The sequence below is a fragment of the Pteronotus mesoamericanus genome, unplaced genomic scaffold (assembly GCF_021234165.1).
Source record: "Pteronotus mesoamericanus isolate MK-2021 breed Mesoamerican mustached bat unplaced genomic scaffold, CSHL_Meso_final contig_1193, whole genome shotgun sequence".
NCBI lineage: Eukaryota > Metazoa > Chordata > Mammalia > Chiroptera > Mormoopidae > Pteronotus > Pteronotus mesoamericanus.
Genome location: NW_026555039.1, coordinates 472,695 through 490,821, shown reverse-complemented (window position 1 = coordinate 490,821; position 18,127 = coordinate 472,695). Strand labels below are relative to the sequence as shown.

The 18,127-nt window shown below is 63.0% G+C and overlaps 1 protein-coding gene across 6 annotated transcripts in view; it reads left to right on the top strand.

Moving 5' to 3' along the window:
- The window catches only part of KCNAB2 (potassium voltage-gated channel subfamily A regulatory beta subunit 2), a 70,051-nt gene that overhangs the window by 43,476 nt on the left and 8,448 nt on the right, over positions 1-18,127 (top strand). For 4 of the 6 annotated variants that reach the window (XM_054583883.1, XM_054583891.1, XM_054583899.1 and 1 more), the window contains 8 exons: positions 6,754-6,797; positions 7,191-7,228; positions 11,850-11,929; positions 14,466-14,510; positions 14,878-14,922; positions 15,616-15,659; positions 16,500-16,586; positions 17,338-17,382. In XM_054583883.1, coding sequence (XP_054439858.1) covers positions 6,754-6,797; positions 7,191-7,228; positions 11,850-11,929; positions 14,466-14,510; positions 14,878-14,922; positions 15,616-15,659; positions 16,500-16,586; positions 17,338-17,382 — 428 coding nt within the window. The remainder of the gene's footprint in view (positions 1-6,753; positions 6,798-7,190; positions 7,229-11,849; positions 11,930-14,465; positions 14,511-14,877; positions 14,923-15,615; positions 15,660-16,499; positions 16,587-17,337; positions 17,383-18,127) is intronic. The other 2 variants (XM_054583904.1, XM_054583903.1) reach the window with 1 other exon arrangement.

The following is an 18,127-nucleotide window of genomic DNA, read 5'->3' as shown; positions in this document are numbered from 1 at the left end:
GCAGCTTTGGCAAGGGCCAGCCCTGCAGGACGGGATTGTCGCGCTGGGGGTCAGAGGGCAAAGCCTTTCCTGCCAGCAGGGACATCGCTCTCGGTTTCAGGAAACCCCCTGAGCCACGCGCATGGGAAAGGAGGATGGAATGGGGGGCGGTCATCGTTTGTTCATCATTCATTCATTCCAGAAGTATCTACTGAGCGCCTGCTCTGAGCTAAGTACTGCGCAAGTGCTGGGCCCTCTCCGGTCTCTGGTCCCTGATCCCCGGTTTCTTTCCTCGGGTCACCTGTGTCATTATCACCTAGACAGCGTGGCCCTTTCTCCTCCGCATCCCTGGTGGTTTGGCGTCTCCTTGTGCCAAGCCGCAGTGGAAGCCCCACTTTCCTGGGCAAGACCCACAAGCGGGTGGGGCCGGTGGAACCACTGTCTGCAAGCCCAGCCGCTTGAGACATCCCCCCGCGGCACTGCCTGCCTCTCCAGGTCCCGCCTGAGCGGCCAGCGCCACCCCCGGCGACCCGCCAGGCCCGCGGCCTGTGCACACCGCCTCGGCAGTGAATCACCGGCCATCTCCCAGCCTCTCAGCAGTCACCTAATTGTCTTGGTGGCTGTCCCAGCAGCCCACGGCGCGCGGCCCCAGGAGGTGACCGCCAGGCTCCCTCGGAGAGACCCAGGGGAGCCTGGAGGAGCAGCTGCTCCCCGACCCCCGGGGGCTGCCCGCGCCCCGCGCAGGGCCCTCCCTCCCCCCGTCAGAGGCCACGATGTCGCCCATTGGCCAGGAGTCAGCGGCAGCCCGGCCCTGCTGGACACTGGAGGGGGCCGGGCAGCCAGAGCCAGGCCAGCGTGGGGGCAGCGGAGGGACCCCCAGACACAAGGAAGAGGTGAGAGGGGACAGACAACGGCACCCCCGCGCGACTGCTGAGTTCCCTCTGATGCCGTCCTCTCCCACACGTTTATGGAAATTTGACTCCCTCGCCCGGGAGGCCGCTGGGGCTTTTTCTCCGTGGTCGGCTTTGGAAACCCTCGCTCCCGAGGAAGACCTCGCAGCCCCCCGCCCCCGCCCGCTGGGATGCAGTCTTGTCCGCGGACGACTGTGGAGCCCGGAAGGACGGGGCCGCAGCCCGCGCGCTGAGGGCCGAGCGCCCTCCCCACATGCAGGTGTCCTTCGCGTGCTCGGAGCACGGCCTCAAGGGCCGGGGCCCCGACGCGCGGCCCGGCCGGCCGGCCGCCAGCAGCCCCAGCCTGGGGGCCCGCGGCCACTTCCGCGCCGTGGCCATGGTGGCCAGGAGCCTGGGACAGCTGTCAGGGCAGAGCCGCCCAAGCGCCGGGGACGCCAGCGTGAAGCAGCCGGGGATGAGACATAGGTAGGAGGCTTACGTGGCTTTGCGGGGCGGGGGCCTCCCTCCCTCACCCGCTCTGGGGGAGCTGGTGAAGCCTGCAGATGCCCTCGGACTTGGGCGGGTTTTGAGCCGAGAGGCGGGAAGCGGCCTCTTCGCGCCTGGGCAGGCAGGGTGAGGACTACGACCGAGGCGCGGGTCGGCCGCAGGCTTCTCCGTGACTGCAGGCGGAGACACCGAGAGGTGCGGTGGCTTCTCTCCCTTCTGCCTGTTTGTCTCTGTTCGGGGTGGGGGTTACAATAGCCAGGCCCCTGACGTCGGACTCTGTGATGCCCCTTCTTCCCGGGCACCGGCCACAGGCCCCCTGCCTGCCCCCTGGGCCCACAGGCCCCAGAAGCTGCCCCGTGGGTGGTCTGATGTCGTCGCAGTGTGGACAGGATTCGTCTCTCCTCCCTGCCTGAGCCAGACCCCGGGCCGGGCTCCTCAGCAGGCCGGCGGTCACTCCGCAGGGCCCGGAGCCGCACCTGGAGCGTCCTGCCAGTGCTCGGCTGCAGCGGGAGGGTGACACAGGCTGTCACACGTCCCTGCGCATGGGCTCAGGCCCCCGCGGCACCAGGGCATCTCACTCTGTCTTGTAGGTGCAGGGGGTGGGGGCAGGGCACCTCCCGCTGTTCCTCGCAGCTCCGCCCAGGGCCCTGCCCGGCCACTCAGTGGATCCGGCAGGGGGAGACGGGGGCTCCCGCCTTCTGCGAAGGGCCCCTGGGGGCAGGGTCGTGGGGCGCCCTGCTCGGCGCGGGGCCTTTCTTACTCCCAGAGCCTCTCTGCGCCCAGAGCCCCTGTTGCTTTGAGAACAGCATTCCTGGGGGAGGGGCTCCTCGCAGCAAAGCGTCCGCGTCCACTGGACAAGCTGCGCAGGGTGCTGGCTCCCCAGTCGGGTAGGAGAGTGTTCCCAACTCTTCGTTCTGTGACTCTGACGGTCACCTGGGCCACCAGCCCCAAAAGCCACAGAGTGGACTCGGCATGTCTCTCAGGAGGATGCCTGGGTAGTTAGCTGGTGTTGGTAGCAACTCCAAAGTGAGAGATCTGATCCTGACAGCCGAGGTGTGCAGGTCACCCCCCAAAACCAGTGCCCCAGAGTCGGGCCCACGCGAAGCCGCCACGACAGGAAGCCCTACACCTCCTCAAGGCGAGTCCTGGAATAACAGGCCTCCCGCATCTCTGCCCCCCACAGGGCCCTCGGGGAGGCTGGGCGCTTGGTAATGCTCCTCCGAGCTCAGCAGGGACGACCCAGAATCGAGTTCCCTATGCTCGGAGTTCTGGGGGTTCATGTCTTCAGGGAAGTGGGGATCAAAAGCTAGGAGTAAACAAAATGTCCTTTTCACTTTGCTACCTGTTACCCTCTGCGATTTTTAAGTCAGTCCTGGTGTCCTCAAAGGACTTCGTACAAGTGAGACGGTTTCTAAAACTATAAAGTGCCATGCAAGTGAAAAAAGGGGCTGTGAGTGTGGCATCCCCCCGAGAGCCTCAGACCCAGGGAGCAGGTGACCGATGAGTGTGTGTGTCTCATGCGCACCTGTGCGCGCCCCTGTGTGCGCATCCCTGGCGCACCGGCCCCCTGCGCGTGGGCGCACCGGCTGGAGGCGGAGGCAGGCAGTGAAGGGAGGCGGCTGCTCAGGGTGGGGCGCTTGCCGTCGGAGGACCGGGGTTCCGATCCCAGCCCCGGCGCCCCTGACTGCAGGGCCCCAGCTGTCCTTCTGAGTGGCCGGGCCAGGCCGGGCGAGCGCTGCCCGGGGTGCGGGAGGAGCAGGGGGTGCGTGCCCCGTGGAGTGTTCCATAGCAGGACGGGGAAGTCAGAATTCAGACCACGGGGCTCCCCTGTTGAGCATGGGGTGCCGACCCCACAGGGCTCCTGCCTCGCGACCCCCGGCCCCAGGGGGCGACTCCACAGCAACTGTCCCAGGGCCCCAGCCAGGGTGCAATGGGGGATGCAGGGCGCTGGACCCCAGTCCGCCCCCACCCTGACCGTCTCCTCAGGAAGCCGACCCTCCCCGGGGTGTGATCCACGGCCAGGCCTCCAGCCGCGCCTGTCAGTGTCAGGGACCGAAGGTGCGTGACCAGCACCAGGGGGCCACATTCTTGCCAGAGGACCTAAGAGGGACTCAGCGCACAGGGAGCAGGAGGTCGAGGGGGGCAGCCACCCTCCGGGAGGGCTCTGCCCCAGGGCCTGCGATCCTCACCCCGAGTTAACCCGCTGCTGTCTGAAGGAGACCAGAAGCCCAGGCCCAGCCCCCGGGAGCCCGGGATCTGAGGGCAGGCCTACCTGGTAACAGGCAGTCACCCCACAGGCAGGGAAAAGCGTGCTGGCCCCTTCCCCCTCGAACCAGCTCAGCAAAGCTGTGTTGCTTCCCATTCATCACCTGATCAGAGTTTGGTCCTCAGCCCAGGTGGCCAAAGAAAGGGCCCTGAAGTGTCACTGGAGAATCCGCAGTTGCCCGGGGTCTCGGGTGCCCTGCTCGGGGCAGGGGCGGCCGCGGCGGCCCCATCGCTTTTCCCTGCGAAGGTTAAAGCTGCACGCCCTCATTAGCATTTTTACAGACCACAGGAGAAGCATGAGCCAAGTTAACGAAGACTAACATCACTTGGGTGTAGAGACTTAGCCGACTACTGTATCACTGTGTCACGCGTCCATCGGGGAGGAAAGTCCGCAGGACGTGACAGTCGGGCCTTGGCAGTTCCGAGCAGCAGCGTTTCGCAAGGCGGGGCTGCGATTGGACGAGAGCCCCGCCCAACAGAGCACCGGGCGTAGAGCTTCTAGCCCAGAGACATGGGTCCCTTCTCATTTCTTCTCCCGTGGCCTGGCGGCAGATAGCAGGGCCGATACCATCATGTTAAGGGGGAGACCACTTGAGCGGGGTAATTGTGGCGTCGCGCGGTGTCCTAGTTTCTCTGCGTCGTTCCTGCGGGCTGTGGGTGGAGGAGCAGCTGGAGAGCCACGCGCCTGGCGCGGGGGTGGGGAGGACTCGGCCCACCTGGTGGGCGAGAGGCCAGGTGGGCTCAGCCCGTGTTCTGTGTCCTTACCTGTCTGTTGCTGAAGCCCCTCATCCCTTGAATAGCGCATTCTGGTACTTGGTCCCTGTCCAGCACCTGGACTTACCTAAACCAGGTGCACCAGGCTCTGTGAATGCCCAGGCATCGCAAACAAGGCTCTGGCGGCTTTTGTGTTCGTGCACGCGTCCAAGGAAGGGCTCTCTCAGAGGGGTCTGTGACCCCCAAGCTGATAAGAGCCTTCAGTTCTTTCTGCTCTGTTATCGGACCGCTCGTGAGCGAGGCTCTGATCCCTCGGTGCAGGTGCTTTGTAGCCGCTGTGGGAAAAGACACGCCGGCTGCGAGTATCCCTGGCATGACGCGAGTGTGCGGGTGACGCGGCCAAGCCCCTCCGACCAGCAGTCACAGACGCAGGCTCTTCCAGGTGGGGCCGTGCTGAGGCTCCATTAGGTTGTTTCACTGAGTTACAGGGGAAACCTCTGATCCCATTTGAACACCTCATATCTGAAGCCTGTTTGATTTGTCCGCTGTTTTCCATGTGAGGAAAAGGGCCGCCGTCCCTCGTTCTGTGCCGTCTGTCTTGGACGCGGCTCGTGCAGAGTCAGCGCCTGTCGCAGGCCCGTGTGCTCCCTCTCAGCAAGCCCGCGGGAGGGCGGTGCTCGGAGCCCACCCTGCGACAAGCACACGGAGGGGCAGGGCCGGAGCCCTCAGCCGGCAAGGTCAGACCAGGGTCTGAAAGCAGCTCTGGCGCCAGGGCCTCTGCCGGTCCGCTCGCCTCCCAAGAGAAGAAACTGGCCGATGGGTCCTCACTCCGCGCTCCGGTAGGAACTGCAGGCCGGCAGCTGGGCACGGTTCCCTGGGAAATTCAGCAGGAAAGCTGGGCAGTTTCGAACTACCTTCCATTTGGTGACATGTTAAACTGTTTTCAAACTGCTGACAAGTTCGTGAAATCCCCCCCCTGCTCCCACCCCCACTCTGCACCAACCACCACCTGCATTATAGCTCATGGGGGACCAGGTCTTGTAACCAGGGAAAACGAGGCTGCAGAGGGTCAGAGCCAGCCTGTGGGGGCGGGGGCCAGGGCGGGCTCGGGCCTGGATGGAGAAACTGAGGACACAGCGTCCACTGAAGCCGGAAGTGGGGTAGCCCCGGGAAGCGGCGGGGAGCCCTTGGGGAAGGACGCTGGGGTTCACCATCCGCGTCCCTTGCATTTCTCTGATCCCCCGCCGCCTGGGAGGGTGTCGCACCCCAGGATGAGCCCAGGACCAGGGGGCCGGCAGCAGGTCCCCCCACAGACGTGGAGTTCAACAGCGGAAGGGACAGGGCCCAGCTGTGGCTGGGACACTGCCCTGCTGCCCCCCTGTGTCACTGCCGGGGCAGCTGACATCCTGTGTGCCCCGGCGGCGGGCGTGGGGGCGCCTCCGGGACAGGCGCGTGTGCTGGAGCCGACTGCTGGGCGGTGTGCAGCTCCCGCTGCTGGGCAGGCGCCGCATGCTCTTCCGTAAAACTGCGACCGCGGGAAAAGGGAGGCACCTGCCCCCGGAGCTGCCCAGGGGTCAGGGACGGGACGCCTGCGCACCCCCTGCCTGCGGCCGCCCGGGGCTCCCGCCAGCCTGCGTCAGGGCAGACGGGCGTCCTGGCCCTCAGCAGGGCGTCGCCACACTCTGTGACCCCCTAAGTGACAGCACTGAACCCACTCACGGGAGCCCTGGGGAGCGTGCCATCCAGCGGGCCCCTTGGTGGCCTCGGCTGGGGCCGGGCAGCCCGTGCAGCTGTGGCCGCTGGAGCGTCTGGACCTTGTTCCCCTCAGCGGCCCCGGCCGGGGGCTCACACAGAGGCTGGGGCTCAGCCAAGCACGGGAACCGACACCCGCAATGGAGCCCCGCACCCCAACTCCCACCGCGGAGGGACAGGCCCCCAGTCACGTGGCCCATGACCCGGGGCCGACTCTGCTCCGCCACCCGGAGCGCAGAGCGAAGGGGCACAAAATGACAAACGCGAGAAGCAACTGAACGAGGCAAGTCTGACGAACGCCCCCGCTGGTGCCACGGGTTGAATCCGTCTCGGTTCAGCCGGGAAACAAGAGGCGCTGCTTCCATCGCTGTCTCCGAGGCAGCTCGGCCTGGGCACCAGCGTGGCCGTCCCAGCACCATGGCCGAGCCCGGGGGTGCGCACGGGGAGGGTTGGGGGACAGCTGGCCCTTCCGTCCCCGGGCAGGCGAGCTGCAGGCCCCTCCGAAGGTCCCCTCGCCTTCAGAGCCTCAGAACAGCATAGGCTGGGGTGGGGGCTCACGGAGCTGGTGCTGGGAACCATGGGGGCCGAGCCCGGCCAGTGGGTCCTGCCCTGACCACCGAGAACTCACGTGGCGCTTGTTTTTCAGGAACCTGGGGAAGTCGGGCCTGCGGGTCTCCTGCCTGGGGCTCGGTGAGTGTGGGGGCCCCTTGGTCCAGAGCCCCCCGGGGAAGCGGGGGCTGTGGGAGGCCTGGAGTGGGGGGAGGGAGCTGCACCCAGAGCCAGGATGCCTGGGGTCTGTTACCATGGTAACAAGGAGGGGTGCCTAGGAGAGGGAGGTGGGTGGAGATACAGCCTTTTCCCTCTTTCTCAAGATGCGAGCCCTGTTCCTGGGTCACAACGACCCTACAGGTCCATGGCGCACACTGTGCCCCCAACACACACACTCCCCCATCCAGCAGAGCGAGGACCTGCCTGTTTTTTCAAGGAGACGTTCCTCATCCACTCCCTGCAGATGAGGTCCCAGCACACAGGGAGGGGGGATTGGGGAGGTTCTCTTACCTGAGCCTGTGTGTCTCCTTCCAGGAACATGGGTGACCTTTGGAGGCCAGATCACCGACGAGGTAAGATGGGCTCCCTTTTCCCCCAGGCCCGAGCGAGGGTGGCCCCTCCAGGAGGGCGGTGAAGTTCGTTAAATGCACCAGCAACATGGTGCTCCCAGCAGCCACACGGCTTCCCGCTGTTTCCCCAGGGGGCCCTGGCCTGTGCCAGCCCGGGCAGGCGGGAAGAGTGAGCCGCCGTGGCGGCGCCACCCTTGGCAGCCGGGTGCCTCGGGGCTTCGGCAAGTCCCTCGAAGTCCCAGCAACTCGGGCCCCTCACCTGCAGCAGGTCAGGGACACCCAGGCAGCACAGGCTCTCCAAATTACGAAAGCCCAATGCCGTTCTAAGCTGTTCCTACCGAGCGAACTGGGAACCTCCGCACGTGTCTGCCGAGGTGTCAGAACGCAGCTTCTGCTGGTTCTACCGCAAGCTGAGCCCTGAACGGAGTTCCGCTCCGCCCGGCTCCCGATCCACAGCTTCCCCCGGCCGCCACCAGCCGTGCGCCCGGCTCGCACACATGCTTGCTGGGACACCGTACTGCCCACCCCTGGAGGGGACTCTGTGCTCCCAGGCCACTGTGCATGTGGGGACAGTGAGTGGATGTCTGGGAAGTGAGAACAGCGGCTTTTGCTCGGAGAGCTCTGGCCAGCTGCCCAAGAAGCCACCCTCCCGTGTGTCCTCCTTACTGTCCAGAAGGTCACGTTTAAAAATTAACATGTGACTTCGCGCGAGACCTGTGTTAGCTGTGACAGCCAGGTCAGTTTTCACAGGAGAAGCTGTGCTTCTGTCAAAATCCAGTTGCATTTCACTTGTGGTTTTGTTCCCTTTTCTTGTTGGGACAGCAGCGAGTTCGAGAGCTCTCTGCTTTGCTTTCGGGGCCTGGGCCTGGGCGGTCTCGGGTGACAGCGGGAGGTGCTGTGGCCGGGGAGCTGTTTTCTCCAGCCACCAAAATCGGCTCTGAGCTTAGACTAGAAGCTGCGGCCCCAGAGCCCACCTGGGTCCCGGGGACAAGCCGTGTCTGCCTCGCCCACGTCCCTTTGGATGGGGTTGCTCAAGTCATAGGTGGAAGAGCCCCGGGAAGGGGTGACTTCATCTCCATGCACGTGGGCTGCCGGCCCAGGCTGTCCCTGTGGGACAGCTAGAGGGCAGCAGCGGATGGTGGCCGCCCACCTAAGTGACTTTACGCCAACAAATCATCACACCCAGAGGGGACTGACTAACGACCCGGTGGCAGCCCAGCTGCCGCTGCCGCGTCTCTATCAGGGACACAGTGACATGTGCGAAGATACTGGAAGTCGTGTCCAGATGACGAAAAGCCGGGAGGACAGCGGATACAATAGATGGCAGATTCAGGATCCCCGAAGGTCCTGGCAGGCGAAAATGACTGAGCAAGAAGCAAGCAGCAATTCCGTGTTAAATCTTAGTGTCCAAAAAAATCAATACGTCAAGGGTGAGGGGTGCGCCTGCCGCGGTCAGGCGAAGCAGCTCCGTTTCGGTCCTCTGCTGGCTGCCTACCGGGCCTGAGCCAGCGGGGCTGGTACCAGGAGGAAGCAGGGACCCCACCCCCGGGCTGCGGAGGGACACGCGTGCTGCCCAAACCCCGGAGGCCACGGTGGCCCCGATGGGCGGCCCCGTCGAAGGCAGGCCCCGGATCCAGTTGGCAGGGTTCCCTGCAGTGTGCCAGACGGGCACAGAAACGAGAAACCAGTGGGTTGCCCGTGGCAAACGAGTTCCGTGGCTGGGCTCCACCTATTACACTGAGCGATGCCTCCGGGCCACATCCAGCCCCCACCTATTTTTTTTCTTTTTAGCCTCTTCTTTTTTCATTAAATATACGAAACATAAAATTTGCCATTTTAACTGTTTTTATGGTGGTTAAAATACATATAAAATCTAGTATGTTAATCGTTTTTAAGTATATATGTAGTTCAATGGCATTAAGTACATTCTCTTTGTTAGGCAACCATCACTGTTGGCCATTTCCAGAATTTTCCATCACCCCAAAGAGAAACTGTACCCAGGGAGCAATAACTCCCCGGCCCGCTCCCCGTAACTTCTAACATACTCTGTCACTACGAACGCCACAGCCCATTTTTGTAAATAAAGCCTCAGCGGCAGGCGGCCAGGCCCATTCACCTGCACATTGTCTGTGGCCCTTTCACGCTACGAAGCCAAGTTGAGTGCCTGCCACGGACACCATCTGGCCCACAAAGCTTAAAATATTTACTCCCTGGCCCTTTACGGAAAAGGTATGCCTCCCCCTGTCTTGTGGGGTCACGGCATCCGTCATCTGCAGGGCCGTCGTCCCAGGCAGGGAGGCTCCCAGGGGCCAGGCAGGGAGGAGCCCGCCGCAGAGGAAGCGGACAGTTAGCCAAGCTCCGATCACGTGGCCGAGTCTCCAGCTGCCCTGGTCGGAGTCAGGTTTCCAACCTCAGATCCACTGCCCCTGCTGTGACCTCACACGCTGCTCAGAGGGACCACCACCCGCCTCCGCCCCCAGAGCGTGTGTTTAAAGGAGCGCGGGGCTCAGGAGCGTCCACCAATTATCACGCCCAGCCCTCCGCCGGCCCAGAGAGGCAGGCGTCCTGATTCCCTTGTCCGGAACACAGGGCCTCAGGGACCGAACTCTGGCCCCAGCCTCGGCTCTAGAGTGGCCGCACTGAGGCCGGACAGAGTCCCTGATCCCCAGCTGGTGGTGACAGGGAGTGGGGGCCACCTCTCTCCGAGGCTCCCTCTGCCTCCAGTTTCTGGGACTCTGTCATCAGAAGTAAGGGAACAGTCACAAAGCAGAGGCTCCACAATGTAACACAGGTGGCACCCACAGAGCGGACGTCTGCACAAGTCGTGTTTGAACAACACAGGGCAGGCCCACAAGAGAGCACGTGGAGTCTGCATGAGAGAGCTGACGTCTTGTAGGGGAAAAGCATATGTTCCCATAGCAAGCCCTGGGCGAGGCAATACACCCAAGCCATCCAGGTGAAAAATGAAAGGAAGACACAGGCCTGAAAAGTCCCAGGTTCCTCCTCTGTCATCAGGCAAGGGCCACATTCACAGCCTTCTGGGCAGGGGCAGGTGACGAGGCGGGCATCCTCATGACAACATGCTGACCTCGCCTGCTCGCAGAGCCTCGTGTGGTCGGCCGGTGGCTGCCCAGGCCTGGCTTCTGCTGTGGAGGGGCCCGTGGGTCCAGAAAACCCCTTGCCAATGGCGTGACCATGCCCTGGGCTTTCCGGCGTAGACACCAGCATCTAACTCTTGGGGGTTAGCTTTGGCCTGCTCAGTATCGGAAATCTTTATAGGGTTCATGGCCAACATTTGAAAATCAGATCCCCGCCACCAAAATATCGTGGATTTCCGGCTTCTCTTGAAAAATCAAGGGATCTGGTCGTATCAGGCCACCTCCCAAGGGCAGTGACTGAGCCCCCAGTCTCAGTGATGGCCACCGGCCACCTGCCTGGCCGGTGGGGCCCCTGAGTGTGGTATTGGGGGAAGTCCCACAAGCCTCACCTGGCTAGTTTCCTGTCCTGCAGTTTTTCAGGGTTTTAGTGTTATTCACCCCACCCAAGGCCACCTGGGTGCTCTTAGCTGAGCTGTGAGAAGGAAGGTGGGCAGAGTTTGCATCCTTGACCCCCAGGACACCTGCCCTGTCCAAAGCAACAGCAGAGCCCGGAAGTGCCTTCTTCTACTGCATCTGGGGCGGGGGCTGCCAGTTGCCAGCAGGCTTCCCCCTCCACCCTGCTCCTTGATCCTTCCCCCGGCCCTTGGCTGTTCATCAGGCCCTGCCCGCAAGGACCAGAGAGGCACCAGCCAGGGCAGCATGCTGCCTGAGGACGGAGTTCCTCTGCCTGCAAACAGTAACGACATCATCCTCACACAGTCTCTGGGAAGGGTCCTGCAGGCTGGACCCTTTATAGGGCGCATTATCCTAACCAAAGCTTTAAAATAATTGTCCTGCCAGGATCTATGGGGCTCCCGCTGTGGGCTGTTAGTGTCCCGGGTCTGGCCCAATGAAGTCCCGCAAACCGAGTGGCTTCAAACAACAGACATTCATCCTCTCGGGGCCTGGAGATCAAGATGTCAGCAGGGCTGCGCTGCCGCCCAGGCTCTGAAAGGGCTCTTCTGGGGGCTGCTGGCCCCCCTGGGCGTCCCTCGGTGGACACAGCACCCCGTATCTTCCCCCGCCTCCACCTGGCCTCTTCCCGTGCAGATGTGCCTCTTCTTACAAGCACACCCTCAGGCTGAATTTAGGGTCCACCCTAATGCATTGAGACTTCATCTTAATTTGAGTGAGCCTGCAAAGACGCCATGTCCGCCTCAGGTCACATGTTGCGGTTCTGGGTGGACGTGAACTTGAAGGGACACTATTCATCCCAGGACAGGTGCAAAGGCCTGTGATGTCCCAACAGAGGGTGTCCCTGCTCGAAAGAAAGTCACAGTCCATAGCTGCCTTTTCATCTTGTCCTCTTCCTCCTCTACTGTCGGTTACTGAGCCCTGCCTCGGCTCACAGCCCGCGGCAGGAGAAGGCGGGGTCCGGGGTGGGGACGGGGGTGGTCCTGGGCCTCTGGGTGCTGCCCGGGCTGGCAAGCCAGGGACAGGTGACGAGGCCGGCATCCGCCTGCCAGAGCCCCGGCTTCTCGTTTCAGATGGCAGAGCAGCTAATGACCTTGGCCTACGACAACGGCATCAACCTCTTCGACACTGCGGAAGTCTACGCAGCGGGCAAGTACGTGTCTTTTCTCGCGAGAACACGGGGCGTCGCCACAGCACTCCCCGGGAAGAGCCAGTGCTCCGGCCCGAGAGGGTTCACGCATGCGCCCCCCGCTCTGCCTGCTTTTCCAAACTCCAAATGGCTCAAGGACACGTTGTTTTCAGGCGGCCTGAGTCGCAGAAACTTTGGATGCTGGTCACTTGCTAAACTCCCCATGTGTCCCCACACCAAGATGACCTCAGTCCCTCAGGTGCCAAAGATGCTGTGCTGCGCGAGGGCCGAGATGAAGCTGTCATCGGGCTCTCCTGCGGAGCCGTGACCTGCAGCCAGCCCCGCGCACCTGACGTTCTCACGTCTTAATGGTGCAATTAGGACCGCAGGGAATCGGGGCCTCTGGAGCTGGGCAGAGTAGGCTCAGGCGAGCGGAGCGCTGCAGGAAGCACTTCCCGTCTTGGCAATGACCTTCCCTCCTCAATTACGTAGGAGCCCTCTTCAGCCAAGGCTGCTGGCTTCAGTTTTAAAGCCTGGCTGTAATCAAATCATCCACCCTGCTGCGTTGGGTTTCCAAAAGCCAGCTTTTGTTTGTGAAGTCATTTGCTGGCTCTCTTCCCCGCCCCCTCGGGCCCCTCTTGCCTGGGGCAGGCCACGTTCTGTTCCTGGTGCGCTTGGCTGGCTGTGCCCAGACCACTACCCCGGGGGCCAGCGCCTGCCTCCCTCCGCTCTGGGCTGCCGCCTGCAGCCTGTAACGGGGCCCCAAGCTGCAGCGCACCCCTGCTGAAGTGTTGACCCAGGGCCCGAGGCTCTGGCAGCCCTGGGAGCCTCCACTGGGACCCCCAAGCCCCCCAAGCCCCATCCCCGCAGCTCACTGCCCCTCCGGCAGCACCGCCCCTCCCAGCCCTACCAAACTGGCCGCCACTTCCCATCAAAGTGAAATGCTTTCCAGGCAAATGAGCTGCACCGGAGGGTCAGAGGTGAAGCCCAACGCGGAAGCCATGCCCACAGCCCTGGCCCCATCCTGAGCACCCCGGCCTTCTCCCTGGCCTGCACCTCCGGTTCTGGGGTCCACGAGGGCGCACGGGGGGGCGGTTCCGTGCCGCCTCCTGCAGCTGCGGACGGCCCAGCCCCTGTGCTCCGGCGGCCACACGACATCACGGCAGCTGCGCTCTGTGCCACCATCTTCACGTCCCCCGGTCAAGGGCCACCAGGGTGGGCGTGCTGGGAACAAGCACACTGGGTCCTGCCTCTCGGAACCCTCTGCAGAAGCCGAGGACTCGGGGGGCAGCTTCCCCTGGGCTGTTGGTGCCCCGGGAGCCCGGAGCCCTGGTCCCGCCCTCCGCTCCGCTGGCCTCCGAAGCTGCCTGCTCACCCCCATCAACGCCCCCTGCCGTCAGCCACCGCATGGGGAAGCCGGGCACTGTGCCAAGGGACAGGCAGAGGGAAGCTGCGTGGGGCAAGGGGCTGCCAGGCACCGTCCCTCTCGCTAACCACAGTGCCACTTGCGTAGCTTGCTGAGTCCCCCCCCTTGTCATGCTGACATTAATTTGGGTGCTTCCCAGAGGGCTGCAAGGTTTCTGTGCCCTTCTGGACGGTGCCAGCCATACCACAGCCACGGCCACCAGCAACAGGCGTTGGTGGACTCCATCTACTCTCCTGGGACCCAGAACCAGGGCTTGCTTTTCCTTCTCCCCCCCTCCCGATCCTTTGTCCCACAGAGGAGGGACCGAGGACTAAAGGAAGAGGCCCGGGCCCAGTGCGAGTGCGTTTCTGTGCCTGTGGGCCGTAAACAAAGAGCCTCCCTAGCGTGTGCCAAACAGCTTGCAAATGAGAGCCCATTATTTCTGAGTGGATGACGCAGGTGCTTTTATAGCTGAAAGGTAGCAGTCTCCCTCGATTGTTTTTGCTCAGAAACATTTTGCTACGAGCTAAAAGTTATTAAAAGTTAAAAATTTAGAAGTCACAAATCCATCATGGCCATGCCACACAGGGCTGGAACAGCGCCCGGGGCGCCGGCTGGCCCGAGGTCAGTGCTGGGCCCCGAGCAATGCCAAACGGAGCAGACAGCGGTCAGCAGGGCATCTGTCTCCCCCCACCCCCACCCCATTCAAAAGCAAGGAAGGAGCAGACCACACACCCACACGCGCACACATGCACACCCGCAAGCACTCTGCTGGAGGCCCAGCCCCTGGCCCTGAGTGCATGTTGGTTGTCTCTGAAAACAGATGAATAATTGACCTTTTAAAAAACATACTTATCCAGAGACCACCCATGTAGCGCTGCCAGGCATTTTCCGGGGGAATTTCCAGGGGGCCAGGAACAGGGTACGGCTCAGACAGGGCACGCAGGGACACGCGCCGTGGCCCCCTCCGTTGGGGGGTGCCAGCCACGCCCAGCGCGCGACTCTTCTCTGGATGAGCTGCCCAAGCGAACGCGGGCACCAGCCGCCCGGGTCTCTGGTCCCAGAGGGGACCAAGGGGCCGACTGTCACTGTGGGGCGGGGCTGCATGTGCGCACTGTGCTGTAATGAAACCTCCGTGTCTCGTCTCTCCCGCAGGGCAGAAGTGGTTTTAGGGAACATCATTAAGAAGAAGGGATGGAGGTAATGTCTGCCGTCCCTGCGGCCGGTGTCCAGGACACACGCCCAGGGAAGGGCCTGGAGGAGCTGGCGGGAGGGAAAGGGCTCCGCGCGGGGCAGGCGCCTCTCCCTAGGACCCCATCGCCGACTTACGGTCGCTTGGTCAGTGAGTGGCATTTGTGGACTGTCTCCTGATGCCACGGGGAGCCCCAGGGTCCAGGCTCGACACACACGAGAACATTGAGTGACAGAGCGGTGCCCCGTTTCACACCAGTGCTCCCGGAGGAAAAGGGTGTCAGGACTCCGACGTGGGAGCTGAAGACGGGCGGGGCGGGAGGGGCCCTGCAAGCGGCCAGGCCCAGTCACACCGCTCCTTCCCCTGTGTTTGCAGGCGCTCCAGCCTCGTCATCACCACCAAGATCTTCTGGGGAGGAAAGTAGGTGCAGCCCGGAGCCCTCCCACGCCCCTGACTGAGGAGGCTGCCGGGTGGGGGGACCCGTCTCCCTCCTCGGCCAGGAACCCCGGGAGGACAGCCAGGCACCCCCCACCCCCCGCCGCGCGGTCTCCTGTCCCCAGTGCCTGAGGCGTCTGCCCCGGCTGGGCCCGCCCCTGGGAACAGATGTCAAATTCCATAGAAGTGGCTTCAGCAGAGTTTGTCTTTTATTCAACCCTTGTTTAATTTTTTCTCATTTTTATGGATTTTTTTTTTTAACTACAAAGGCAACATTCTAAAAATTCTGGAAAATGCAGAAAATTCATGACCTGTCCGTACCACTCCGCTCCCCTGGGCCCCAGAACACCCCCCGCCTCCAGCCCCCAGGAGTCTAATCCAATTTTCTCTCTGGGGCTGGACAAAATCGGCATCCTGGGAATTATACATGTGGTTCATTCTTAATCTTCAAAAAAACCCAAGCCTAGCAGATGAGCAGGTTGAAGGCAGACGCCCCCCCCGCCCCAGGCCGGCGGGGCAGCCCGGGCCTCCCCGGCCACGCGAGCGCACCCCCGCCGCCTCACGGGATTGGAGCGCATGTGGCGTGCGCTGACCTACTTTCTTTGCCTAGTGCGTGCATCATAAACATTTCCCCCAAGACCGCTTGCAACATCACGCACAGTGTTGCCTGTTTTTCAGAGCGGAGACCGAAAGGGGCCTTTCCCGGAAGCACATAATAGAAGGTGAGGGGCTCTGGCTGCACAGGGGCCCGAAACCCACGGGGTCTGCCAGAAAGAGGGGGCAGGGTGGGGCCGATATCGCCTCCGATGGCCAGTGCTATCTCTGGGGGGGATGCGGACAGGCCTGGGTCTCCGTCCTGCACTGCCCGTGAGCGAAGGCTGTCACCTCCCCAGGCCTCTGATGCAGCTTCCGGGAGAGTGGCCACTCCCTTGCGGGGTCACGGGGGACAGGGCCCCCCGGTGAGGGTAGGTATCAGACACACTGCGCCAAGGGGCTCAGCACAGGGAGCGGAGGGAGCGGGCTGGCTAGCACGTCTCCCGTGCGCTATGTTCCTCCTGCACTGTCTTCCTGCCTCTCCTGCCCACGTTCATTTCCGTCCTCTAACAATGAGACGATGCGACGGCCTTGCCGCCCCCCGGCCCCGGCCCCCAGCCCAGCCCTCCACTCTGCAGCTCTGTTCCGAGCCATCCCCAGGTGCTGGTTCACTACGGGTGCATTGCAGACATCACTGGCCTCGGGTGCGATAGATGCCCCAGGTCCCTCCCCTCCCTGCTGGAGGGCCTAGCTCTCCCAGTTTCCCTGTGGGGCCACCAGGAAGCTAAGGAGGGTCCCCTTCACGCAGCCACAGGACATTTGGCCTGCAGACCTCCCACGTCATCCGGACTCGGCGGAACCCCTTTGGTGGGGTGTCCCCGTTCTACCCCGGCTTTCCACGGCCCCAGGTGGCAATGGCCGCGCCTGTCCCTGAACCTTCCTCTTTGTCTCTTTCATCTCCCTCTGGCTCGGGGGAGGGCCCAGAAGCCTGGGAAGATGGTGACCATCCCTCCTGACTCCCCGCGCAGGTCTGAAGGCCTCCCTGGAGCGGCTGCAGCTCGAGTATGTGGACGTGGTGTTTGCCAACCGCCCGGACCCCAACACGCCCATGGAAGGTGCGTTCTCCGTCGGCTGCTGGGGGGCACGGAGCCGGAGGCCCTGAGGGCCGCTGGGCACCCAGGCCCACGGTCGGGGGGCCGGGCCAGGTGGGAGGCGAGGGCCGGGCCTTCGGGGTGGGGGAACCAGGGGCGGGGAGGGGACCTGAGCTCGGCCTCTGACGCCCTGCCCTCCCCAGGCACGCCCCGGCACGTCTGGGCCCACAGCGGCCGCACGCCCGGTTCCCCGCCCCTCCTGGGTTTAGAACGGTGTGGAATGTTCTCCTCTCAGCTGTTAATATTTTGTAGCTAAATGGAGTCACGATATGATGACTCGTTGCACATGCTTCCTTCTTCTCTTTCCTTCTCCTGGGCGGCTCCGGGGTCTTTGGTCCGTTCACTTGGAGGAGGAAAATCGCACAGGGCTTTGAAAGCGGTTTGGGTTTCTTAGGCGCTTCTTCATTCTTTCCGCTCCCGCGCTCTCCGCCCCTCCTGTCCCCCTAACCTCCCGCTTCCGGCGTCTTCTCACTGTGCCTTCCTGCTTCAGGGACGTGGGGAATTCAGTTGTGTTGGTTTTCCTTCATTTGTTGAGATATACACACACCCCCGTGCGCACGCGCGTGTGTATATAAGTGCATGTTTTTTTTTTTTAACAAGACGGGCGCTTGGCGAGTGATTTGTGCCCCCCTCCCATGCCTTTTGTCACAGCACGCCTCCCCGTGTCCCCACAGCTATAAACTCTGGTCTCTTTAAATCTTTCTTTTATCACCAGGGGACCCATTTAGTTCCTCCAAGTCCAGGACATTCATCATAGAAGGTACACAGTGCCCTGGGCCCGACTATTGACTCCTGTGACCAAGCTGCATTTTATGAGACAGCGATTTTATTTACACGACTCTCTCCCCCCCCCGATGACAAACTTCTCCATAAAATGCATAAGGGACCCATAAGTACCCTCTGAGAACATCTCGCAAGTGCAGGAAAAGGCCCGCCCAGGCCACGCTGTCATTTCATTCCCCCTCCTTCTGTGCATCTGTGCATGTCCCTCCGCCGTGCCCCACCCCCGCCTGGCCTTGCTGTGACCCTCAGGGCAGCCGGCCGTCTGCCTGCCGGGGCCTCCTCATGACTTGGGGATGCTGCGGTCAGTGCCTGAAACCCGGATGGGCTGGGGCAGGCCGGGTTCCCGCCGGGGCAAACGCATCGGGGACCCCAGAACGTGCGCCCCCCACAAGCCTTGCCCTCCCCGTGGCTCGCGTTTGCGAAGCTCTGGCCCCAGCCAGAAGCAGCAGGGCGCCCCAGCATGAGGCGCCCTGTGCACAGCCCGCAGGCGCGTCCGGAGCGCCCCGGCTGGTGGGGCGCCGCTGTCCCTGGGAGGCCTGGGCCGCCCGCCACCCTCAGCCCCTGCTGCGTGGCCTGGCCTCCCCACTGAAATGGGACATGGTCCCCCGGGAAGAATACCTACCCGAGCCAGGAAACTCGAGACCGGGTCCAGCCTCTGCCCACCCCAAGCCGCGATCCCCCAGGACCCCAGGCCACGGGCAGGCCTCGGCCTCCCCGGGGAC